This window comes from Heloderma suspectum, chromosome 8, assembly GCF_057233095.1.
Source record: "Heloderma suspectum isolate Gila_16-S chromosome 8, 16-S_ref, whole genome shotgun sequence".
Classification (NCBI taxonomy): Eukaryota; Metazoa; Chordata; class Lepidosauria; order Squamata; family Helodermatidae; genus Heloderma; species Heloderma suspectum.
The window spans coordinates 5126692-5152749 of record NC_139465.1 but is presented as its reverse complement, the minus strand read 5'-3'; the positions used below and the strand labels follow the sequence as shown (position 1 = coordinate 5152749).

Here is a 26058-nt window from a genome sequence, read left to right as displayed (position 1 = left end):
TTACTGATCATTGTTCTGAGTTTATTAAAATCAGCTTTCCTAAAATCCAGGGTACGCGTTTGACTACACTCGGCTTTTGCTTCCCGTAGAACCAAGGGAAGCAAAACACACAAATTTCCTTAATTTGTGTGTCCCTAGAATAGCATGGGAGGCAACAGTTGGGATGCAGGTCCCACACCATTCAGGTACGCCCTTGTTCAGGACTATGATAAGAACATACGGACATAAGAGCAGCCCCGCTGGATCAGACCAAGGGTCCATCTAGTCCTGCATTCTGTTCTCACAGTGGCCAACTAGCGACCCACGGGAAGCCCACAAGCAGGAGACGAGCCCAACAGCACCCTCCCACCCATGTTCCCCAGCAACTGGTATGCCTCTGATACTGGAGGTAGAATATAGCCATCAGGACTAGTAGACCCTTGATAGCCTTCTCGTCCATGAATTTGTCCAATCCCCTTTTAAAGCCATCCAAATTAGTGGCCATCACTACCTCTTGTGGTAGCAAATTCCATAGTTTAATTATGCACTGTGTGAAGAAGTCCTTCCTTTTATTCGTCTTGAATCTCCCACCAATCAGCTTCATGGGATGACCCCGGGTTCTATTATTATGAGAGAAGGAGAAAATGATGAGGCCAGATCCTTTTTATTTGTTTTAAGTTCTTCTTATTGCTTATAATGGGCCAGCGAGGCTAATCTGATTTTGAAATGTGGTGGAGAGGGGGAATGATGTTACTAAACTCCTATCAGATGCGTGATGCGAACAAACTGGAAATCAGATTAAAAACAATGATTTCACTCTAATCGTTTTCAGCCACCTCCTCTTTTACAACACTAGATACAGAAATTGCTTTCCCTAGAACAGGTGATATGATGTTACTTCTTAGCACTGGCCTTGTAAAAACCCTTTTAATCAGAAGGCTTTTGATGTAGTTGAAGGGTTTGTCCTAATTTACATTGTGCCTCTCTCTGTCAACATTTAGCTTTACTTTTCCCTAAGTAAATTATTGAGAAACTCAAAACTCTGAGCAGCTCTGAAGGCTACTGAACAGGGGTATTTTGTGCAAATGAGTCTGGTCTTTCTGGCACCTCGGGAAAAAATATTTATTGTACGTGTGTGTGTGTCTGTATGTATATGTATATATATATATATGAAGGAATCTCAGCTAGGTACATCTGTAGTGTAAATACATCTAGAAAGGTGCTGCTGTGCCTACTCACTAGGTACTTTTCCAGAGTAGCAACACAGCTTTGGTGCTGGCACTGGCTGTATAAATTTATATGTAATAAGGGAGGCATTATGTTCTTGTTGACTATGACGTTTTGAGTGAAGGGACAGCCCTTTATCATAGAGCAGAGACAACAAGGGAGGAGACCTTGGAGGTCAAACTCCACCTCCTGAAGGAACTAAGGAGGGTCTGCAGGCAAAACGGGGTATCTCTGTGGGCTGGATTAGGCTCTCAAGCTGGAGTTTTCCCATCCCTGCTATAGACATTCCCTTTATACCAAGATACATCTATCTGTTCTTTACTATTGGTTTTCCAAACATCAGTCAGAATTGATCATGCAAATATTAGAAAGGGAGGGGGAAGGAGAGAAATTTTTAGCTAAACTTCTCCTGTTTGAGTATGCTTGTATGGTTTTTGATTGATTTGTTAAATTTATAACCTGTCTTTCCGCTGCAAATGGTGCTCAAGGCACCTACCAATAATAAGGTACAGATTAAAACAAAATATTGGTTAAAACATAACATAAAAACAAATGAATGAAAAACACAACAGCAAAATGCATTATTATAATTTAAAGAAATTTATCTTGTCCTGATTTGACTTTCTCCCCCACCCCAACGTTCTTAATTATGGATGGTGTTGTTTGGCGGGGTGGCGGGGTGCGGGGGGGAGAATTTTAGAAAAGCGAAGGTGTCAAAAGTATTGCATATGACAACTTGATATTTAACGCTGCACCCGCCTCACTATTCTGCTGACAAGTTGTAGGTTATTAAAAGTTGTCCTCAAAGTGGAATAGCAAAAGTGACATTTGAAAATGCTCAAAAGCCAAACAAGTCAAAATCAGATGTGGAACAGGTTTGCTGCATTTTGAATGTGTTTTGCAAAATGTCATCTGAGATCTCCTTGTCAGCTTGAGGGCAGGAATGGACTCTCCCTGGGATGGGGCGTTTCTTTTCCTTACGGCCCCACAGGACACCAGAAGGGCAGGCGTGGATGTGTGCTGGGGGTTAGCCTAGGGTGCAGAGAGTGTTCCAATCAGAAGCCCAGGCATAAGAAGCATTTAAAAGTTCAGCCGCAGGAGTTCAAGCAAAAGCCTTTGCTGGAGGAGGTGGGGGTGGGGTGCGGGGGAGGAAGCATAAAGCTGCTTATCAGATGAGTCATGAATATTAGCAGGACTCCTCCGGACCCCTGCCAAGGCCACTAGGTGCCTTTCCAAGGCCTGGCCGGTTGTGATTGGAGCAGCTGCTGTATTTCACCTGCAGAAGTCAGAAGGGGGTCAGAGGAGTGGCAGATAGCGGGGAAAGAGAAGCAGAAACTATCCGCCAAAATGGGGGCTGGCTGGTTTGCACCAATTCATTACTGAACACACTGCCAAAAAAGAGAAGTGCATCTTCAAAAAAGAGGGCAAAAGAGAACACCAGTTTGCATAACATTTGCGCAGGCATTTATATGCATAGGTACAAATTCAGAAAGGATTATACATTAAATTACTGCTGTGCCAAAAATTTCTCCCAATTTTTTTCTACCATTCTTATTCAATTTGATAGAAAAGAAATTCAAAGGAAGAGAAATTTTGGAGAAATCCTCATGGGTTGGGCATGGGCTTCTTGTGCGCACCTTACGTATGAGGTGGCTGAGGAGCGTGCGCGAGTGTCCCGTCTGTCATCATGCAATAACCTTTGTGGCAGCCTGTAGCCTCCTCGGCTTGCCGCACTTCGGTCAAAGCTGTCATGAGGAAGACACCATGGGGCAGTTCCTCCCATGCGGGGTTTCGGCTCAGGAAGTGCAGGTGGCTGGGGAGGCTGCAGAGGGGCGGGAAGGTGCGTAACAGAGAGAGGAAACACACGCGGCACCCTCGGCCACCTCGCATTGATTAGGTAAGCCCAGAGATGCCACCCAACGAAATTCAAAATCCTGCCTCCGAAAAGTGGGAGCCTCAGCACAGGTGACGCTGTTGCAAAAGCCCTCAGGAAAAAAGAAAGAAGCTGTGCTACAGCCCCTGCCAATGGTGAGTCCTACCTGTGAGAAACCGTTGAGGAATTTCTCCTTCCCCTGGAGAAATTCAGTGAAATTGTCCCCTCAATTTCTCTGCCCACAAATAGGCTGGGGAATTTTGACAGGCCATTTGTGCACAGCTCTGATTTAAATAGAAAGAAATACAATGGGCTTTGAATCCAGGATATTTCTTCCTCGAGAAGAGCTCTGCTCATGCTCCGCTCGATTCTTGGGATGCCTCCGTCAACACCCCAGCTCACCCTATTCAGCAGGGTTTCCTGACTCTCTGGGCAGCATTTTCAGGGGGCTGGAGGGGCTGCTGTGGGAAGAAGGGGGTGGGTAAGTCCACTTCTACCAATGCAGTTGCTCCAGTGTAAATCTCAATCCAACTCAATATATCTCACTGTAGTGGAGAAAACTGACCAGGTGACCTGTGTGACTTACTGCTTAGGCTGCAGTCCAGATGTAAAGTGCTGATAGGCACTTTTGAGATGTTCATTTCATTAATACATTATATTTCTATACTGCCTAATAGCCAAAGCTCTCTGAGCAGTTTAGAAAGATTAAAAACCTGAAAAATACAATATTGTACATAATATAAAAACCATTTACATACAAACATATAAACAGACAACATATACATACATATATATCTAAACTAAGGATGGACAAAAGTCCCTTACCTGGTCCCGCAGCTGTTTTTGGTGGGGGGGGAGGCGCTCCGTTTCTCCCCCCGAAATTCTTGGCGGGGGGGGAGGCGCCCTGCCCCTCCCGGCCGAAATTCAGGCTGGGGGGGAGGCGCCCCATCCCTCCCCGCTGAAATTCTGGCCGGGGGGAGTGCCCTGTCTCCCCGGCCGCGAAATAAAAAAGTAAATTGTTAATTGTTAAAAAAAAAAGAAAAAAAGTGATAGGCTACGTAACGATTTATGTAGCCTATCACGGCTAGATTTTCAAAGTCAGCCGTGATAGGCTACGTAAATCTTTACGTAGCCTATCACGGCTGACTTCGGGGGAAAAAAAAGCACGTACTCAAATGGCAGTGCCCATGGGCGCCGCCATTTGCGTTCCTTATGTGGGCACGGGTAGTCTACGTAAACATTTACGTAGACTACGGCGAAAATAAGGGCAACGCAAATAGCACCGCAGCTGTGGAATGAGCTCCCTAGAGAGGTTTGCCTGGCACCTACATTGTCCTCATTCCAGCGCCAGGTGAAGACCTTTTTATTTTTCCAGGATTTTAGTGTTCTAGTCTTTTAGCTTTGCTGTTTTAAATCTGTTATTTTACTTTACATCTCTGTATTGCTGCTAGGTTTTATTCTGGTTGTATTTTTATACTGTAGTTTTAAACTTTTATATTTTATTTGTGGTTTTAATTTTTGTGAACCGCCCAGAGAGCTTTGGCTATTGGGAGGTATAGAAATTTAATAAATAAACAAAGAAAGGATCAGCGATAAGAAATCCCAGGACCAGATTAAAAGCCTTATCATATGCTGCCAAATGCCTGAGAGCTAAGGAAAGTCTTAACTTCGCGCCAAAAAGATAACAATGTTGGCACCAGGTGGGCCTTCCTGGGGAAAGTAATCTATAATTGGGGGCCACCCCTGAGAAGTCCCTTTCCTTGTTGCCACCTTCTGAGCCTCCCTTGGAGGAAGCACCTGAAGGAGGGCCTTAGATGCAGAGCATAGTGTATGGGTCGGTTCATGCTGGGAGAGGCCCTCCGTCAGGTATTGCAGTCCTGAGCCATGTAAGACTTTATAGGTCAAATCGAGCACCTTGAATTGGGCTCAGAAACATACAGGCAGTGGTGCAAGTGAGCCAATATTGGTGCTATACGTTCAGACCTTCTGTTCCTTGTTATTATTCTGGCTGCCACATTTTGCACAAGCTGCAGTGTGTTTCCCCCCAAATGACCTAGGTTGCTAATCTATTGACAATCCAGCCAAAATGCACGCAGGAAATTAAAAGGATCTTAAACTTCCATTGTTGTTTTAATCTGTGTCCAAATCTTTCTCTAAATGCAGAGTTGTTTCCTATACATACATCTGAAAAGATATTCCCCCGAGAAAGGATTGCAGGGATCAGCTAATTCTCACTTGCATGTTTGAACATCTCTGCTCCTATAAAACTGGCGGCAGTGTGGTGGTGGGGAAACAAATTATGAACATCAGTCATATTTTGTTAGATGCACCTCTCAATCAAGGAAGCATATTTTGAATGCACCCACTTGAGTAAGTGCCCTGGATTTTAAGCCACAGAAATTAGATTACATTCAAGCAAGCTTGCTTAAATGTTTTGTAGATTGGCCTTGAAAGGGATCTGTATGAACCTGCCAAAAGCAACTACCTGGCTGCCATGTATTGCACGGTGTGTGTGTGGGGGGGGTCCTGTGAAGCCGCTCCATTTCTTTCTTTCACCTTGTTGCTATGCAACACCAAAGGCCTTTCCCATGTTTTGAAGATAAGAGTCCTCCTCCAAGACCTTTCCTTTCTTTGCAATGCAGGCATCGAATCTCTCTTTGGTATCCAGAGGAGAAGGATGTCAGCTCCCCCCCCCCCCGCCCCCCCAATACATTTCTTAAATACCTCTGCAGGACAAGGCAAGGATTTTTTGTAATGTGTTATGTACACACACACACACACACACCCTGTGTGATGGCACCTAGAAGAGGCAATAAGGATCTTCTTTTTGTTGATGAGACCAAGAGCCACTGGAACAATCCTGCCATTTTGAGAGCTAAAAGACTTGGCTCAGAATTTGGCCCACAGGCAGCTCCCAACTAGTTATTATTTCCTTCTTAACATTATATCCTGCCTTTCTGCCCCAAAACAACGCTTAAGGCGGCTAACAGTAATAATTCCAAAATTCATAGTAGCTTCATACCTTGATTAGGCCAAAGGAAACAGTCATAAAAATGTGCAAGATTACCAGATCTCGTCATCAGGAAAGATGTTACAGGTGCGGGGAGAGAATGGGGTGGCGGGGTCGGGGGAGGATTGCTTGATGTTGAAGTCATGATGTCTGCATGGCCCAATTATCAGTAATCCTGGAAGCTGTCATCCCAAACATCTGGATGGCTTGAAGTTGGGAAAGGGTGCTCTAGCAGGTCTCACCTGAAGCAAGAAAGGCAGAAAAGTCTGATCCCCATTTTTGAAAATATAAAACCCAGCTGTTTCTCAGAAATGTCTCCTTCTTGGGGAAAGCACACAAGCTCCTTTATCAGAGGAAAACAGAGAGAATCTAGTTAGTCTTCATATGAACAAAGGTGGAGATGATTTTAGATGCTGTACTAGGTAAAAGAAAAAGATGATAAAAGCCAAATAAGTTAGGTTTTCCTGGTAGTTGGAGGGGAGGAACCCTCAGAGAATAAAGTCCCAGCTTCTGGTGGTATAAAACCCTCTTCCTCCAGTGTAGGGCCCCTCTATTGAACAGCTGAATTCAGTATTCTCGAAGTCACACAAGAAGCAAAGGTAGCCATGTAGGCCATAAAAAATGCCAAAATCTGTATTAGTGTAATACGTTGATTAGGCCAGATCAAAAGGTCACCAAAAATATGCACACTTCTGAGATTTCCAGCTCTCTTCATCAGCCAAGATGTTACAAAAATCAGGTGGCTTGCGAGGAGGGGTGCGTGGGAGAAGCTAGGATATCAAAACAAAATGGGCTTACTTGATGGTGAAGACATAGTGTCTGCATGATCACAATGGTTGAGATACAGATAAGTAGAGAATGTTGATGAAAACATAGAAACAAATCAATTAAAAGCACAGCTAGCAATAAAAACACGAAATAAACAGCACCCAACCTGTAATAATCCCTTCAGCCACTAAGCCCCGTGAGATCAAGTGGGGCCAGGGGAAGGTGCGTGGCCACCTGGGGAACCCCAGAGGTCTGGATTGGGACCCCAGGTTGGCTGGATTTGGCTGAGATCCTGCATCCCGTGTCAAAGCTCTGGGCTTAGTTTGGCACTGTGAGATGTGTCTCTTGCCATTGCAAGAGACATTTGGGCATATTCTGGCTGCCCAAATGACCTTTACTCATGACAACGTTTCGTAGAGAAGTGGGAGCATTTAAATGGCCTGGATGTCACCCAGCCACATGCAGTTGGTGGGCTGACCTGTACCACAATTTGTGGCACGTGGGGAAATGAGCATTGAAAAACAACAGGCTTGGTGTGGGATTAAAGTGGCACTCTTGAGGACGGAGGGGATAAACACCACACAATCCTGGGACTTCCATCTGGCTAATAGGAGCCATTTACACCCCAGCATATATTTGTCTCCTTGGCTTTAAGCCGGCAGGGAGACTGTAGAATGAAGGTGTCAAACCTGTTTCAGCCTGAGGGCTGGATGCAATTTCAGACAAGCTCTCGGGGGCCGCATTCCAGTGGTGGGTGGAGCTGAAAGCAAAACAGGGCGGGGCCAAAAATACCAGCCTATTTTAGCTTCAAGCTCTTACTGCCAGGAACTAAGCCTCAGGAGAGGCATTTCAGTCTTTTAGAAGGGCGGGGGGAACTGCACAAAAGCTGGAAGACCACCAAATGATTGGTGGTCAGGAGAAATGGGGAGAGGCCAGGGGGAGGGTCTGTCTGGGGAACACCAGATGGTCAGATTGGGACCCCAGCCCTGAGTTTCTGCACCCCTGGTATGGATACAGACGGTGTGAAAGTCACAGGAAAGGCAGAAGCGTACGTTGAACTTGTCACACATTAGCTTGATTGCAACTGCTTGTAAAGTGGAGGTTTTGGTGGGACATTATGAGTGGGTCAGTGCCACTTTAGGTCTGTGTTGTTGGCAGTCGCATGACCAGCTCAGCCCCCAACGTTCAAACTGATGCTCAGCAGGGGCTGGCCAAAAAATAAGGGCTACCACAGCTTCAAAGGATCATGGGAACAGGCCCCGTCTGTAGGGCTTGGGAGCCATCCATTCCTGTGGAACTACATTGGCATCGCTAGATACTGGAACGCACCTGATAGGGCTCCTCCACCACCCCTTCCACCCCTCAACCGCTCAGGCCAACATGGCCTTTTGATGCCACTCGATAATCCCTTTCTTCTTTTTCTCCTGCAGGGTTCAGCTCCCATCTTGGTAGTTATGGTGATCTTGTTAAACATTGGAGTCGCCATTTTGTTTATTAACTTTTTCATCTAAGTCGAGACTGTCTTGTTTGCAAAAATTAACAGATTAATAATTGAAAAGGTGTACGGATGGGGGATAATGAAGCAAACGACAAACGACAAAAACAAAAAAGGGGAAAGATGCGGTCTCTTTGAACTGTCCTGTGACAACTTCCAAGTCTTTTCACAGAAGAACAACAAAAGATCGAGTATCACTCACAGTTTGCCTTTTTTTCCTGGGTAATGTTTTCGGATTTTAGCCAAAATTCTTTGCTTGTATAACACTTACGCTGAGTGGCATGGCAGAATGGTAACAGCACTCCCGTCCTCCCAGCACCAGTCAGGATGAGAAGGGCTCCTCCGAGTGATTAATCTTCATGCATGATGGGAAGTTGGTTCATGTGAACCATGTGATCCTGGGTGGGAAGGTCCTCTTTTGGCTGAATCATAGAGAAAATTCACATGTGTGGCTGCCTCAGGACAGCTCATTTGTGTAAAATGGCTGTCTCAGGTCAGTGAGGTTTTCAAGCAATGCGCTTATCACTTGATAAAGTCCTAACTCCGGTGTCAGCATGAACTGGGAAGTTGAGGGGAGACACCTAAATCGGTTTTGTTGTGAAGGTGATGTTAACCAGTCCCTTTTCCACCCCATCCAAAAAGAGAAAACCCAAATCAGTTAATACTGGTAAAGACATGTTACTTTTCCAGGAGCAAAATTCACCCTAAGAAAGTTTAGAAAGCAACCACTAGAAGAAAAGTCGTACGCGCCCGCGTGCCGGTCGTTCCCTCCAGGTTAGTGGCCTTGAATGCCAGATAGCTCCTTTGAGTGTCCCATCCGAAACAATGATTTAAAACTTAATTTTTCCAGATAACAATACAGCATTTACCAAAATTACATATATAAAGCCACAGAAACGAAAAGGTATGTCTTGGCTCAGGTAAAATCCTGTCTGTACGATTCCGGAAAGTTACAATTCTTGCCCACTGCTTACTAATGTTTTCACACCCAACATTTCTGGCATGTGTTAAAAAACTTGGTTCAATAAGAGTTTTGTAAAGATGACCAAAGTTCTCCTGGAAATTTATTTCATCAACCAGACTCCAAACTTCACTAGGGCCAACCTGTTACATTCTCCTACTTTGCCTGGAACAGGGTGATGTTAAAGGGGAAGCACTCTCGCTTGCCTTCTCCCATCATGAATCACAGCCACACCTGGCTGTTGGGCTCACTCTCCCCAGGATGTGTTGTTCGTTGGAAGGTTTGCTTGAGGACCATCCCTGAGAGGCATGGGGGAGGGCAGCTCCCCTCTCCCGCAGGTGAGGAATGGAGTGTGGCGGGGGTTCCTGTTCCATCTTGCCATGGGCCATTTCCAGATGTCATGCTTGGCCTCTGAGCATGTAATATTTTTGCACTTTGTCTGCAGGATGTATATTCCAGCTTCTGACATATCCCTGTACAAAACAAAAAACATCATCGACAACGGCAGCCTCCGAGTATGTAATGCTCTTTTTCTATTTTGTTTGTTTTTTCCCTCCTCTATGTATCACTTAATTTTGGTATGGTTCAAAACATCTTTGTAAGATGCCTGCCTTGTGCTTCTTTTGTTCTTTCCTCTGGGTTTCTCTGGGGGTGTCTTGCCCAGGGGTCCTCCAAAACCAGGAGCTGGCACTAACAGTACAGACAGAAGATAGGAGACCTGGGCCTAGTGCTCAGCAGCAGCAGCTGAGGTGGTCACCCTGTGCCTGGACTGTACCATTTCAGACAACAGGAGGGGGTCCACCTGATTGAATGCTCCTCCATACAATAAAATAAAAATCCTATCATCGAAATCTGGCATCCAAGGTTGGATTTTTGCCTCACCTTTTCCCTGACATGCTATTTTTGTATGTTCAGGACACTTTTTTTGTACAGGAAAATATGCTTTCTTGTAAGCCTTCACCTGCAGTCAAAAGTGGTATAGTTCAGCCATGGTCTGTGATATAGTCTAGCCGCTGTCTACCATCTCATCTTCTGTTTTGGAGAACGAGGCCATAGCTACATACAAAACAGGGGCCACTATTCAGATACACCTACGTACCTCCCCAAAATTTGGTTTCCGTTATCAAGTAGCAGTGGTTTCACAACTAGCTTCTTCACACTGGTGCATGACTAACAGTTAAAGTTTTTCTGTCACACCACCACCAGGACATCCGCAAAGCAACAACCCTCTTCTCTTTCAGGGTGCAATTGTGTTGGCAATTTGTATTTTGGGGTGTGTCGGTCTTGTCCTCCCTCACTTGGTTCAATGTTATGGCTCAGCCATGCAGAAACAGTAGGGACTGGATCAACATCCAGAGGAGTAGCTGTGTGGGTTGCTTTCTGCTAACACAGCCTAAGAGCCTTGTGGCACCTTAAAACGGGTGGGGAATTTCAGGACCAGGGGCCCACTTGGGCTCCCAGTCCAGCCCTTCAGGATTCCCCAGTTGGCCAAGCTTCCTTTTCCCCAGCCACCGACTGTTCGGTGTTTTCCCAGCTTTTGTGCAATTTCTACTCCATTCTAAAAGGTTGAAATGTCTCTCCTACAGCATAGTTGCTGGCAGTAACAGCTTGAAGCTAAGCATGCTGGTATTTTTGCCTTTGCCCCCATCCACCACTGGAATGTGTCGTCCCGTCCCCCCCCCCCCCCCGCCACGAGCTTCCCTAAAACTGAATTTGGCCTTCAGGCTGAAAGAGGTTCCCCACCCCTGTGAAGTTAGCTATCCTCAGCAGATTTAATTATATATACAAGTATGTTTATGTATACGCGCGCACACACAACTGTTTACATTTCCCCCCTCTATAATATACATGCACAACGTGCACACATTTTCTGCCAACTGAGGATGCGTCTGATGAATTACATCATGTAATTACATTAGATGCCTGAAGTGTAATTACATTCATGCATCACACTTCACAAATGGCGCTTAAGGCATCTGATGAACGTAGGAAGCTGCCTTATGCTGAGTCAGGTCATTGGGCCATCTAGCCCAGTATTGCTGACACTGACTGGCAGCCATGGCCCTCCAGTTTCAGTCAGGAGCTTTTCCAGCCTTACTTGGAGATGCCAGGGATTGAACCTGCGACTTTGTGCATGCAAAGCAGATGTTTTACCAGTGAGCGATGGTGCCTCCCCATAAGTCAACTCGAAAGCTTAGGCTATAATAAATCAGTCTTTAAGGTGCCACAAGACTCTTCGTTGTTCTAAGGCAGGAGGAGGCAATATGTAGCCCGCCCCCGTTCAGCAGCAGCTAATTTTGTTTTTACCAAAAAGGGTACTTTAGTGCTATGGAGCACTAAAAGGGTTAAAAGTAGCTTGTTTGCAAGCTAAATTTGACCATTTTAGCAGTCCCTAGCCATTACAGAGCACTAAAAGGATCAAATTTAGATTGCAAACAAGCTAAATGTAAGCCTTTTAGCACTACAGAGCAATAAGGAGTGGTTTGCTGACAAATTTTAGCCAAAACCAATTTTAAAAAAGGGCGGGGGGTGCCCTGCAGAATTGGGTACATGTGTCTGGGGCAAAAATGGCCCTTGCACCTCCCGCAGCTGCCCACCCTTTTTCTAGGGTTTGGATTGTGGATCAGCAGTGCATCATTCTTCAAATCCCTGCACTGGATGAACATGTGAACTGGGCACCTCTCCCATGACTTCCCCACCCCCCACCGGGTCAGTTACAGCATGAACAGAATGCATCATCATCTCGAGTGGTTAACTGAAGACAACAGAGGAGGCACTCACGGTGCAGTCTGCTAAGGAGCCTCATCCTGTGTCCCCAGAACCCTGTCCTGTAGGACTAGTTCACACATGCATAGTCAACAGCTGGTGATGGGATGTGAACGCATGACAGAACTTTCCCACTTCCTCCTGTTGCTTCCTATGCAAGGCTTGCCAAAAGAGCCTATTCACACATGCAGCTGTCAATCAGGTGATGTAGATGAAGGGACGAAGCAGTCCTAGTCTTGCAGTGAGGAAAGTGCATCCTGCATGTGCTCAGGAGCGGAGTGGATGATCCAGATATTGCTAGTTATGTGCAGATTCAGAGGACAAGCACATCTTGAGAGGCAGCAGGGACGGAAAGCTTTCCAAGGGCTCCCTTGAATGGGGTTCCAGAACAATGCGATAAAAACTACTGACTGTTTGATTCTTTGCTGCGGATTGAGCTATTTATCTCCGCCTCTGCCCTTCTCCGTCTCTCTTCAACGGCCAAAAATAGTCTTACAACATTCATCCGAAGATACAAGCAAGTCATTAGCCTCTCTTTCCCAAACAGTACAGTCTCTATTCTCCTGTCTTAACACCATTTCCCCCTACACAGGTGTGTGCTTTTTCAAATTTCAGACTCGTATGTAGACGTATGCGGGGAACAGCCAAAGTGTGTTTAAAAGACCATTGATCCATTTTCCTGGCCACATAGTTCATTTTGTTTCCCACAAGGCCAGTAAGGCAGCATTTGAGACCTGACCTCACAGCTGTGCCTGAATCTACTTCTGCTGGTGGGGCTAAATAACCATCCTAGCATTTATCTTGCATCCACTGAGTTGAGTAGCTCCACTTCTCCTCCTCCAAAGTCAGGTAAACATGGTAGCCAGTTTTTTCCTCTTGCTAATGCTGTCACTCTGGATTTGAAAGAGGCTGGGAAACACTGGGGAGACCGGGCAGAGGAAGCAGCGGGGCAGAAAGGCCCAGCCAGCCAGATGAGTGGACACATATACCCCCATTCTTATGCAAAGTTGCATGGACATAAGCCCTTCAATTTCAAAAATTCAAACCATAAGAGATTCCAACAGCAGGAGAGAACTTGTGCATTACTGAGGCAGTTTGAGGGTAAAAAAGAAAATTGGAGGGAGTGGAGGGAAGGGGTTGCTAAGCCACCAGGGATTCTGCCATAGACTTTAAAGCAGCAGCACCAAAAGATACTCAAAAGTGGGTAGAATGATGGAGTGGATTAGCGGCTGTCATTCTCCAGGCTGCATTGGGCACAGAGCCAGAGCCATGTACCTTTAAAGATGCTGTTGGACTACAATTCCCATCATCTCCGACTGCTGATGGGAGTTTGGAGTTCATTACCTAGAGGGTCACAGGTTCCCTATGCTTGCTTTAAAAGAAAACACAAACACGGAATGAAAACATCTGCTTTGTATGCAGAACATCCTAGGTTCAATGGCTTAAAGTGACCTCATGTACCAGGGATTTGGGGGCGGGCGTGGACAGGGGAGGGGCCATAGCTCAGTGGGGAGAGCACCTACTTTGCATGCCAAAGGTCCCAGGTTCGATCCCCAACATTTGCAGGTGGGGCTGGGAGGGCATCCTGCCGAAGCCCTGGGGAGCCATTGCCAGTCAGTGTCTGACAATGCTGGGCTAGATGGGCCAGTGGACTGATAAGGTAGCTTCCTATGTTCCCTTGGCGGCCTCATAGAGCATCAGCAATACCGAGAAGAACCATACTGTGCTAGATGGACCGGTTTTCTGACAGATGCTGTTTTGCATGTTCATGGGACCTTAACTAGAGTTCTTAACTGGGCAGTGGTGGTGGTCTGCCAAGTCTCTCTGCTGTTTTAAAACAGTGAAACCTCTCCCTTCCCCCTCTCCACTCACTGTTCTTTGAATGCTGGGTGCTTTCTTAAAATCTTGACCAAGAGAGTGTAGGTTCCCCACCCCTCTTCCGAAATCTCCCTTCTTCAGTTCTGCAGCCACAGTTGTTAAGCATTCATTTCTGCTCTTGGGAAACATTCAGTACACCATTTGGTACGTACAGCTAAAGTAGGGCTGTGCCAAGCATTTCGATTCTTCCATTTTCGGCCAGGGGAGGGGGGCAAAAACTCTGCCGAAGGGGGCCGAGGAGGTGAGAATTTCGAGTAACTTTCTCCTTGGGTTAAAGGACAGGATTTCCGCTTGCCTTTTTAAGTGTAGGTGGTGGCTAAGGATCTTCTCTCTTTTTTTTACTGCACTTGCAGCTGCTCAGGACTCTTTAGAGAGAAGCTTCTCCATTCCAGCAGGTCTTTCTGAACTCCCAGGAGACCACATGACCTTACCCTCTCCTATAGGCATTTGGGAAGGGCTCTGGGACTGCAGAAGCTCTGCAAAGCAAGAGCAAATGAGGCGTTTAGAGCTTTAGAAAAAAATATCTTCTTCCTTGCAGCCACACAGAGCAAACAAGATAAAAGTTTTTTTCTAAAGCTCCCCAAAACCCATTTCTTCTTGTTTGCAACATTCCGGGACTCTACAAAGCTTCTGCAGCCTGGGAGGTGTTCCTGAATGCCTGTAGGAGAAGGCGAGGTCACATGGCCTCATGGGAGTTCAAGATGTGCTGGTGGGCTGGAGAAGCCTTTCTGCAAAGAGTCTTGTGCTGGGGGTGTTGTTCAAGTTAAAAAGAAAAGAAAAGCAAGATCCTTCAGCCACCTCCCAAACTTAAAAAGGTATGTGGAAACCCTGTCCCGCTGCCCAAGGAGAAAATTCTTCAAAATTTTCCCCGTCCCTGCAAAAAGGGAGGAAAAACAATGCCTCTTTTGCAGGGAGAGAGAAATTCCCGAAGATAGGGGGCAGGATTCTGCACAGCACTAGGATAAAGCCAGCATGAAAAGGCTCTGTAAGCAGGGCAAATGGCTGCATGTTGGCCTCACAGATGCATAGCAAGATGCAACCTCACCACAACCGGGCTCCAAATTTCCCCATCAGTGAAACAGCTCATTAAAAACAGAAAGCCTCCTAACAAACAAAAGAACGTTTATTTATAAAATCATTTGAAATGGTGAGTCCTGGTTCCCGGTCTGATGACTGGAGTGGGAAAGCGAAGCAGCCTGATATTCTCATACAAACTCAAAACAGCTTCCAACAAGAATAACCAAGCCTTAAATCCATTTCCCCCCAAATCTACCAACTCTCTCGAAGTCCCCCCACTCCCGCAAAGCCCCTAACATTTTTCCTCCTCTTGGGTGGTTCCTAGCATCCCTGCACCTACAAGTGTACATTCATAACATCAACAGGAAATGTTTCTTCCACTCCTGAAGCACTGGTGACCGATCACAGTCAGCAAGAGAGGGAGGAAGCGGATCCAGGACAGTGGGACCAGAGGTCGCCTACTCTACGGCATAACCGTGTTCTTCTGCCCTCCAGCCAACTCTAAAACATGCAGAAAACCAGGTGCTACACCTTCTCCTGAACTGTACCATTCAGACTGAAGATGGGGAATTACATGTTTGAACACCCTCCCCCCAATCCCCCGCAGGACCGGCGGAGGGGTGGAGGGGAATCTCCCTGCACATAGAAGGCTAGCACACTGAGGAGCAAGTTAGCCTGCCATGGGGGAAGCATTCAAACATTGGATGCCCTGGCCTTGAGTCCAGAAAAACTGTATCATGAGATTTGATGTGTGTGTGTGTGTAGATTGGCTCTCTTGAATGGAGATAGACACAAATGAACCATTTGGTGAATCAGGCACCTAAAACCCACTGTGCAAAGCAGGAAAAGGAGTACTACATGGAGGTGTCCAGTTGGGTTTGGGGCGACACAGTGGCTCCAGCCCACGTCACTAAGTAAATCCATCACTCCAACTCTCATCCTTAGAGGCAGGAAAGATCTGTCTAGGCAGACCCTTCATAGAAGGCCTTTGCCATAGCGTGTCCCACTTTCAAGGTCTTCTTCTCTTTGGCACCAGGGCCCATGTTCTGGCAGGCCAATTTCACCCAGTACTGCTCTGTCCTGGAGAGGTAGTCTGTGTACTTCTCTTCGTGCTGTACGGCAGGATGTTCTTCCTCTTCTATGGTGTGACGAAGAGACAGAAAGGGAGAGGAAGCAAGATGTCAAGGAGCAGTCAAGCAAGGAGGGTCACTTCCCCTTCCAGGTGTAGTTCTCAAGACAGAAAAGATGCCACCCCACTGAAGGCATACTATGTTCTGCCTGGCACCTAGCACACGAATGGCAGCAGAAATATTTGTGCACGTTTTGCAAAATAATTCACCTTTTTTGCCAATATATACCTAAACACAAGTTTATTTAGTTATAGGGGCTAGGCAGGGAATGCAGCGTGAATTTGGTTAACTCCATACCCTGGAGAAAGGAGTTTCCTGCCTCTGAAGTTCTGAATCTGACATGGTACAGAGCCGACCTCCCCGTGAACCTCAGCCCTGATCCAAAAAACTTCCTTCTTGCTTTACTATTTGAGTGGCAAGGGGGCAGGAAAAACCTAACTCAAAGTATTGGGCTGTATCCAACTTTAGTCCTATTCATTCCAGTGGGTCTACTTTAAGTAGGACTAACAATGGACACAACCCATTGACCCCTACCTTTAGATTCCAGACACCTATACTGCAGCCACGGTGGAGTCATTTGCAGCCCAATCCTGTGAATGTCTACTCAGAAGGAAGCCCCACTGTGTTAAATGGGACTTACCTCTAGGTAACTGTATACAGGTTTACAGTCATGACCTCAGGCCCACGTTTTCTCAATGTCTAGCAATCTGCTTTGAATACAGCATTTGTAAAATGGGTTTGAAAGAGACAAACAACCCTTTCTTTAAGCAGCCTGCAACATCCTATGTGGTTTTTCTTTTTTTCCCAAATCACCAAAGAACCCTCACTTCCTCAATGCAGCCTTTTATGGACACAGTCTGAACTGTGCAATTCATTTCCAAAATCCACTTCACAAAACTCCAAGGTGGTTACCTCAGACCCAACATTAAGAGAGCAAAGCTGGACAGGCATGAAAGCTTCTCCTTTCCAGCACACCTGAAGATACAGGTGCTCTTGTCCAGTATTTTTTATTTGCACCTACCTTCATCTTCACTCTCAGCGTTGCCAGAGTCGTCGTCTTCATCTTCCTCCTCCTCCTCCTCTCCTCCCTCAGCACCTTCTACGTCCACATCTCCCTCTTCATCAGACTCAGATTCTTCAAGCCATTCCTGAGTTTCTGTCACAGCCATTAAAGAACACAGATATAAAAAGGAAATACAAAATTAACCGTTTCCATTTCAGCAGCAACAACAATTTTTTTTTTTTATGCCTGGGATTTCAGCGAAGGTGTTCTACCAGGGCTTGCACTCCATTCTCTTCCATTTTAGAAATTAAGCACTGACGCTCGGTGGCTCAGATTTTAGCCTTTGTAGTTTTGATCCCTGTCTGTTGTGTCCATCAAGGAAACAGGTCAAAGAAGTGTGTGTGTGTGTGTGTGTGTGTTTGTGGGGAGAATGGACAGATGGATGGTGCAATTCTGGCCTCAGCTATTCACAGAGGGAATCCAACGACATCTGGAAGAAAATTCCACGAGCCATTAATCAGGGCCACGTTTGCTCTGACCCCACACTTCACTAACCTTGCATGTACCAAAGTACGGTAAACAAAAGCAAGCAGACTAAGTGTCTGGGTGAAAGGAAGTGTTGGGGTAAAGGGGAAAAATTCCAAGCCCCAAGTTTCAATGCCACCTGAAAAGCTAGATAAAACCAGAACAGTAAGAACTGCTTATCGCACTGACAACTGAAGCGCATTGTTTTGCTATGTGGCAGTTATTAACCAATCAGAAGTATTATACAACTCATCCCGCCTCTGTAATGTTCTGTACCCAATCGGTGTCAGCCAAAGTTGTGCCTTGTCATACACTGTATAAAAGCTTCGTTTGAAATGTAAACAAAGAGAACCTCCTGACAAGAATTTTGTAGGAATCTCCGCATACCTACGCTTTCTTTTCTGTCTTTTGTTTTCTTTGAATAAAGATGTGAACTATCCAAAGGGTGGGGGGAATGGAAACAGAGCCAACTTCCAGACCTCCTGAGAACACCAACGAAGTCAGAAGCACCTGCTGTGGATCCAAGTAAGCTGAGGAGCTGGAGAGTTGAGGAGCAGGAAAGAATACAGGCTGGGCAACAACATATTGGCAGAAACACCAAGAAGATCTGGGCTTCTCAAACCCTTGTAAAAGTAGCCCGCAGCGCAATTCACCAGTGCAGCTGCTATACATGTAGATAGCAAGGAAGAAAGTAAACACCAGCCAGTAAATAACTTCAGTGGTGCAATGCAGCCAGGGCTCACAGGTTCAAAACAAGGGGACTTTTTTATTAGCAGGGTCTGTGATGACATTATCTACGACCTGCCCAGGCCTCCCTGTTCCCTCTGAATTTAGCTGCAATCCTCACAATAGCTGGGGGGAAACTCATTTCCCCGACAACCATATATTTTTGTAAGTTACCCCTGTTGTAATGCAAAGCATTTTGGGGTGGCTTGGTCTGGAATGGGCAGTTGAGACCTATTAGGTTTACAAAAGACCGGCTCCAGATAGAGAACTGGTTTGTTGACTTGGAGATAAATTGTTTCTCTGTCATGCTGGATAAGCAAACTCCTGAAAAATCTCAAACTTGTGCATATGTAGTGCACGCACACATGTGTGTATGCACACATATCACACATACACACACACAGATACGGAGCAATACAGCTGTTTGCATTTTTGGACTCTCCTTGGAGGCGTGGCTATGGGGGCTGTCGTGATGAGTTTCTGCACTTCAAATTTTACCACTACGCCACTGAATAACTTATATCTAGCCTTTCTATTAGCAGCTAACATTACCTTCCAAGGCAGCTAACATTACAAAAAGTACAGTAAGTGGAAAACCATAAGGGAAATGGATGAGAATAACACAGAGGGGGCCACGCTTCCTCTCCAGGGTGATAGGCAACTGTGGCTTGCCAAGGTTACCAGCCCTTCCAAAGTTTTTCATCACATGGTCAAGTGACATATTTATTTTATATAAACGAAATATATAATCATTTATAAAGGATATAAAAGGGTCACTGGGGCAGTTGAACAAGGCAGTGCAAGTGGGGGCATTGGCATCGGATGCAGCTTTAAGACTATGACCATTTACTTGAAAAAGAAAAGCAAGATGCTAGGCCTTAGGGCTCCAGAGACAGATCATCTTTTTCAAAGGTGTGGGCAACACGTCATAAAATCTTGGAAGCTAGAGGGGAAGGGCTTTGCCAGGTCAGGAGTTGGGCAGATGGCTGTTCAGCATCTGCTGCAATGCCTCCAAGCGAAGGACAGCCTGCCATGACCTGAGGCAGCCTCCCCCACTATTTTAAGAAAGGTACCAGGGGTGCAAATTATCTTTATTTCATTTCTATACTGCTCCATGCTTCCTGGGTGGTTTGCAAAACAAAACTTAAAACCATAAAATACAATAGCATAGCAAACCATAATATAAAAACATGGAAAGGTTTAAAGCAGGTTAAAACTAGAATAAAAGCCCAAGTAAATCCAGCAGTAGTGCAAGGACTTTAAAACACGCTAAATAATAATGATAATGGTAATAGCAGAAATAAAAAGCCTGGGAGAATAAAAATGTCATCACCTGGTGCCAAAAAGATCACAATGTAGGCACCAGGTGAGCCTCTCTGGGGAGGGGATCACACAACTGGGGTGCCACCATTTAAAATGCCCTCTCTTTAGCGGCCACCCACAGGCCTGTAGCCAGGGGTGGGCCAGGGATGTCCTGGCCCCCTTAAACCTCCCATTTATTTTTTACAAACAAATGATTAAAAACAGTTTACAATTTTGTCTTTAAAAGGCTTGCAAACCAAATGAACTCCCCCCCCCCCCTACTTTTTTGGTGCCACTCCCTGAACTTTTAGGCTGGCTATAGCCTGGGCAACTGTCTCACCTCATTTGGTAGCCAGAGAAAGGCCTCTGAGGATGTCCGCAAGGTCTAGGCAGGTATATACAGAAGGAGACAATCCTTCAGGTAACCTGGCCCAAACCATTTAGGGCTTTAAAAGTTAATACCAACACTTTGAACTGGACCCAGAAATGGCCCAAATTAGCTGTGATTTGGCGAACACTGGAGGGACTCAGGGTTCTGCTTGGGGAATTCATCAAGGGTCCCCATTCCCTCCTCCATCCCCTAATTCAAGTAATGCACAGGGGTTGGGTACAGAGTATTTTCAGCCCACGTTAAGGGAGCAAAAGGGGTTAAACACCCCCTTGATGACTTAGGTGGGTTTAAGGCTAAAGTTTCAAGATCCGGAAACACATGAGGCCAGCCACAGGGCATTGAGAGGGGGAGGTTTTCCTAGGGATTAATCCAAGCCAAAATTGGCTTGTGTCTACAATGCATTTGATGAGATCCAATGCTATTCACAACCCCAAGAATAAAAACGGCCCCAGCTGCAGTCTCCATCACCATCCCCCGTCTCCAAGTCATCCTAAATAGGCTTTTGTCCCCAGTTAGCATCCGTCATGGGATAAAATTAAACACGCCTGTCCTTAGAGCACAGTTTTCGAAGAATGTTTCTGACGCCCAGGAATATGTCAAGTTGCTGAACAAAAGGTTGTGAGCCACAGCTAAAGTCTCAACTCTACGCTGACAGCTGTGTGCGCGCTCCACACTCTCTCGATTGTTTTGTGTCAGCGCAGACTTCAGTGTCCAGCATAGGAGCTGGCATTTTAAGTATCTGGTGTTTGTTTGTTTTTTCTTTTTTTTAAGTTTCTAGCCTTATGACTGAGGAAACAGGCTCCTAAAAACAGAGGGGGAAGCGCTTGGTGAAATTTCAAGAGCCATATTTGAGTGGACAGTTACAATAACACTACAAGCTCATGGACATTTTGCGCAGAAAGAGGGTCGATCACTTGACAGCAACTGCAAAATCTAAGACCCACAATGGAAATATGAAAACTCATGCTTGCTTTTATGCCACCTTGATGGCCGCTAAATAAAAACCAAGCGTCGTAAGCAAGTTTGCATATTTTCTGTGCAAGGGATGACGACACATAAACTTGTCAATTCAAGGTGATTTACATGTTCAGAAAAGGCATGTGCTAGATAGGGATGAGCGAATCAGCAAAAATGTGAGTTTGCGGGCTTTTTTCTTCTCACATAGAAATGTGTATGTTGTTTTGAAAAATATTCATTTTCTCCCAGCAACTAAAGTGTGTTTGTGTGCATTTTTCAAGCACACACATTTTTTTCATGTACATTTTTCAGATGTACATTTCTTTTTAACACAGTTAAAAAGGGGTCTACGAACTGGATCAGAAGCTCATTAATGTGTGTATTTCGGCTTGCAATTCGCGTTCAGGTCCAGGAATTTGCAAATTGGGTAAAGCTGGTATAAACTTACAAGCCCAACACATTTCTTCCCCCTCCCTCTTGGTACAGTCCTCTTCAGAATGTAGTGTGACGTGCTTTCTGAAGAGGACAGCATGTTTGAATGCTCCCCTTGTCAAAACATGAAGAAATCTATCATGCCAAGGAAAGGGGTTCTAGTCTAAGCTTCTCCCCAGTGTGCTAGTTTTCCATGGCTGAGGAAAGAATCCCCAATTCTATGTGGCCAAGATAAACAGAGCATGACAGCTACACCCCCCCACAATTATGCAACTCAAGCCAGTTTGCACAGAGTTATGGATGTTATTTTCCATCTGCTACCCAGGGGGATGCGCAGGGAGCCATAGAAAATGTGCAAGGAGCCATGGATACTCTGCTGTCTGATAAGTGGAAATACTGTCCAGGCTCCAACAGCCTCTGGGATTTCATCAGGACTGGCCGTAGGCTTTTAAGCTTCTCTTCAGCCTTAAGGACTAGCAACTTGATTTATTTTTTACAAAAGGAAACACAAGGGATGTTGAATTCCACACTTATCAACAATCTTTGCAACTGCACGGTATAATGGCAGAAGTACAGAAGACACACAGCGCCAGTTACAAGAGCTGAAACCAAAACATGACAAGCAGTGTCAACTTACTTGGGTCCATCTCCACAAGGACTTTCCATTCTTCCATTTTGTGGAGGTCGATGGCATAGAGGTCATTGAGAGTGAACTGGCGGTCGCCCACCTCAAACATCCCCCCATAGACGTAGAGCTCCCCGTGCTTGGCCGCCAGCATGGCATTTGAGCGTGGGCAGGGCTCCACCTGCTGGCCGGAGGCCTCCTCTTCTCTCCCATCCTCTTCGTCCTCAGACTCCAGCCTCGCTGGTTCTGCCTCGGGAGCTGAGAACACCTGCTTGATGGTCATGACCGTCCCGTCCTCCGCCACCACCTCCTTGACAACCTCCATGGGGCCCGGAAGGGGCTGCCCTTCGGTCTCACCAGCTCCACAGCCAGCCACACCTTCCAACGCAGCACCTCGCCTTCGCTTCTTTTTCTCAGACTTTGGGCCCTGTTGATGGGAGGGAATGCTTTACTCGAAGTAGATCAAAGCCAGAGACCCAGATGTGAGCATCCCTGGAGCTCTGCACAACTTTTGAAAGGCAATGTGGGACAACTACCACCACCTTTCTGATGAAGAGGTTTATATTCTAATGGCATTTGGCCAGGAATCGTTTACCACAACATGCAGTTTCTGTACATCTAGGGATGGGGGAGAAATTCATTACTTTCCCAGTTTTGAACCAATAAGTGAGAACCAAAACTAAGTTATCCTTCAAAAATTGCACTTCTCCAAATGTTCTCCCATCAAAAAGTGCATACAGAAATGTGTGTATTAGAGAAAATAACGTTCAAAGATGCACTGTATTAGGAAAATTGCTTGCAAATATGCATTTATTAGGAGAAATGCACACAAAAATGCTTATGGATTTTTATGCAACCTTTTAAAGAAAACACTTGAAATCCAGAATGCACTGCACTTAAGACTGGAAAAACGAGAAACTGAAAGAAACCAAAATTGACAGATTCCATCCCTACTCACATCTCCAGCTCTGGTGATAGTGAGCCAACCTATGTGTTCAGAAATGGTACAGTCCTCCTTGCACTGTACCACTTTGAAATGCAGGTGGGGCTTGCACAATAGAAGGATCACGTATGTATGTATGTATGTATATCTGTCTCCCTGTATATATGGCACTTTACATGCCTATATATATATACTGTGCGTGTGTGTGTGTGTGTGTGTGCGCGTGTGTGTGTGTATACATGCGCCTCCCTTTGCATAGCACATTGGAAGAAAGAGCCTAGATCCCTTCTCCCCAACAAACAAAATTTCCTTGTGCTGGGGACTCTGTGATACAGGATGGAGTCAAACATGCAACCCCTACATACGCTTTGAAGTAGTACACTCCAAGTAGGGCTGTACCACATGCCTTTTCTGAGTGGGTAGATCAGTTCTTCACGATGCGCACATCCATCATCATCTATTTCCTACATTACTGGAGCCCTACATGCACTGAATCAAGCAGCAGATGAAAAGAGACCTTGCTACATAGTTTCTTTCTATTTCTGCAATGATTTTTTTTTTGATCTTCATAATCTTTAAAACAAAAAAATCAGCCTTGTCTATGTGAGGAATGTTATCCAAGACCAGCTGTTCTGTAAACCAGTAAACACTTATACAGCATTTTATGAGCACTTTCATCTGCATTGCCTGGTTGTAATCTTTACAACCACCCTTTAAGGTAGGTGAGTATTATTATACCCATTTTGCAGATGAAAGCCGGGGCTGACTTGGCCTAAGGCCACTGAACAGAAGTAGTGAAAGGAGGATCAACTTATGCATTTTTCCAGACCTTTAACAGCCCGGGAAACCACCGGTTCTTTGCCAGGTCATAGAAATAAATATCATTATAGAAGTCTCCTTCGAGGTGTTCCTCCTCTTCCTCGTCATGTACCCCGCCAAACAGAAGGGACCGGTTGCTGGGGGCCATCGCCACCGAGAAGCCAGACCTGGGTGTCGGTTTGATGCCAGAAGGGCTCATCCGGGCCCACGTCCATTTGTCTGGGAAACATAACAGAGAAATGCGAGTCGGTGGACAGAGGGGAAAGATGAGGAGCAGAGGTGAGCTGCTAGAACATGGAAACACCTTGAAGACTGAGCCCTGCTGAACTCGGGGAGGGCCGATGGCTGGTGGCAGAGCACCTGCTTTGCATGCAGAAAGTCCAAGATTCAATCCCTAAATTAAAGGGACCAAGTAGCAGGGAAAGTCCCTTCTCTGCCTGAGACCTTGGAGAGCCACTGCCAGTCAGAGGACACAATATTGGCTACATGGACCAATAGACTGACTCAATACGGTTGAGTCATACTATATTCCTCTTTTAACGCCATTGAGCCCCATTATTGACCTCAGCCAATTCTCATTTCAAGGCACACACTGGGACTTTCTCGCTCTACGCAATTAGTATAGCTTCCAAATCACGTGAAGTACTAGTTCCCCTCTACTCAGCACTGGTTAGGCCCCATCTGGAGTACTGTGTCCAGTTCTGGGCACCACATTTTAAGAAGGATGCAGACAAACTGGAGAGGGTTTGGAGGAGGGCAACGAAGGTGATCAGGGGACTGGAAACAAAGCCCTATGAAGAGAGGCTGAAAGAACTGGGCATGTTTAGTGTTGAGTAGGGATGTACGAAAGTCACTTATCTTTCGCGGATTATGTTGATGGGGGGGGGGGAGGCATTCCATCCCTCCCCCCAGAATCCTGGACGGCGGGGAGGCACTCTATGCCTCCCCCCCGGAATCCTCCGCGGCTGGCTGTGCTCCACGGCAGCTCCGCGGAGCAGCCAGCCAGCCCCAGCCAGCCCGGAGCCGTCCACAGCTGGATTTCCGGCCGCGGAGGGCTATGGGGAAAACCCCCCCACCGCATACGCAAATGGCGGCGGCTACAGCCGCTGCCATTTGCGTTCCTTATTTTGGGCCGTCTTAGTCTACGTAAATATTTACGTAGACTAAGACGGCGAAAATAAGGGGAACGCAAATAGCGTCCGCTTTTTTTTTTTTATCCAGACGTTTTAGGCTACGTAAAAACTTATGTAGCCTATCATGTCTCTGTAAAAAACAAAAAAACAAAACTGCAAATGGCGGTGGCAGCAACCGGTCAGAAGACCAGCCGCCACCGCCACCGCCGCCGCCCGGAAGATCCACCCCAGGTAAGTCTCATCCTGGGGGGGATCCGCGGGGGGGGGCAGGCCGTTCCGCCACAGATTTCGGGGAGCCAAATGTAGTGGCATTCAGCCTCATCGAGATCCGTGGCGGAATTCTCTGCTGTCCCTAGTCTTGAGAAGAGAAGACTGGGGGGAGATAGGATAGCGCTCTTCAAGTACTTGAAAGGTGGTCACAGAGAGGAAGGCCAGGATTGGGGGTTGGACTTGATGGCCTTGTAGACCCCTTCCAACCCTACTATTCTATGATTCTATGATCTTTTCTCGATCATCCCAGAGTGCAGGACACGGAACAATGGGCTCAAGTTACAGGAAGCCAGATTCCAGCTGAACATCAGGAAAAACTTCCTGCCTGTTAAGAGCAATACGACAATGGAACCGATTACTTAGGTGGGCTCTCCCACACTGGAGGCATGCAAGGCGAAGCTGGACAGCCACCTGTCAGGGATGCTCAGATGTGGATTCTTAAACTTAGCAGGGGGCTGGACTCGATGGTCTTATAGGCCCCTTCCAACCCTATGATTCTATGATCTATATTTCTGATTATTTTAAGGGAGAAAGAAGGGGCTCAATAAATTATCTTAAACACTATGACCTTGTTACTTTTAAAAAACATTAATATTGCCCAGGAGAATCCTTTGAACAGTGCTGGAGCCAAGGGTAGGCATGGTTGGGCACCTAACGAGGATCTGCACTCCACCAGGGGCCCATGGACAAGACCCCCTTGGAGTTGCTCCTCCTCCGTTTTAACCTGCTTGTTCCCCTGTCTCTCGCTCTGGTTCAGACAACAGTGGCTGTGAGAAGGAGGAACAAGAGATGCCACGGCTCCTTGCTCCCTGGTTCTTTGCCTGCCAA

The 26058-nt window shown here is 46.2% G+C and overlaps 2 protein-coding genes across 2 annotated transcripts in view; one reads left to right on the top strand and one right to left on the bottom strand.

Annotated features, from left to right (window-relative positions):
* The window catches only part of JPH3 (junctophilin 3), a 94737-nt gene extending 84577 nt beyond the window's left edge, over positions 1 to 10160 (top strand). Inside the window, exon 5 of the mRNA XM_084812816.1 lies at positions 8288 to 10160. Within this exon, the coding sequence (XP_084668942.1) occupies positions 8288 to 8368 (81 nt within the window). The 3' untranslated portion in view covers positions 8369 to 10160. The remainder of the gene's footprint in view (positions 1 to 8287) is intronic.
* Positions 10161 to 15056: 4896 nt separating this feature from the next.
* The window catches only part of KLHDC4 (kelch domain containing 4), a 28025-nt gene continuing 17023 nt past the window's right edge, over positions 15057 to 26058 (bottom strand). The window contains exons 9-12 of the mRNA XM_084812817.1: positions 23838 to 24046; positions 22078 to 22492; positions 17126 to 17260; positions 15057 to 16112 (exon numbers count right to left, since the gene is read on the bottom strand). Of these exons, the coding sequence (XP_084668943.1) occupies positions 15937 to 16112; positions 17126 to 17260; positions 22078 to 22492; positions 23838 to 24046 (935 nt within the window). The 3' untranslated portion in view covers positions 15057 to 15936. The remainder of the gene's footprint in view (positions 16113 to 17125; positions 17261 to 22077; positions 22493 to 23837; positions 24047 to 26058) is intronic.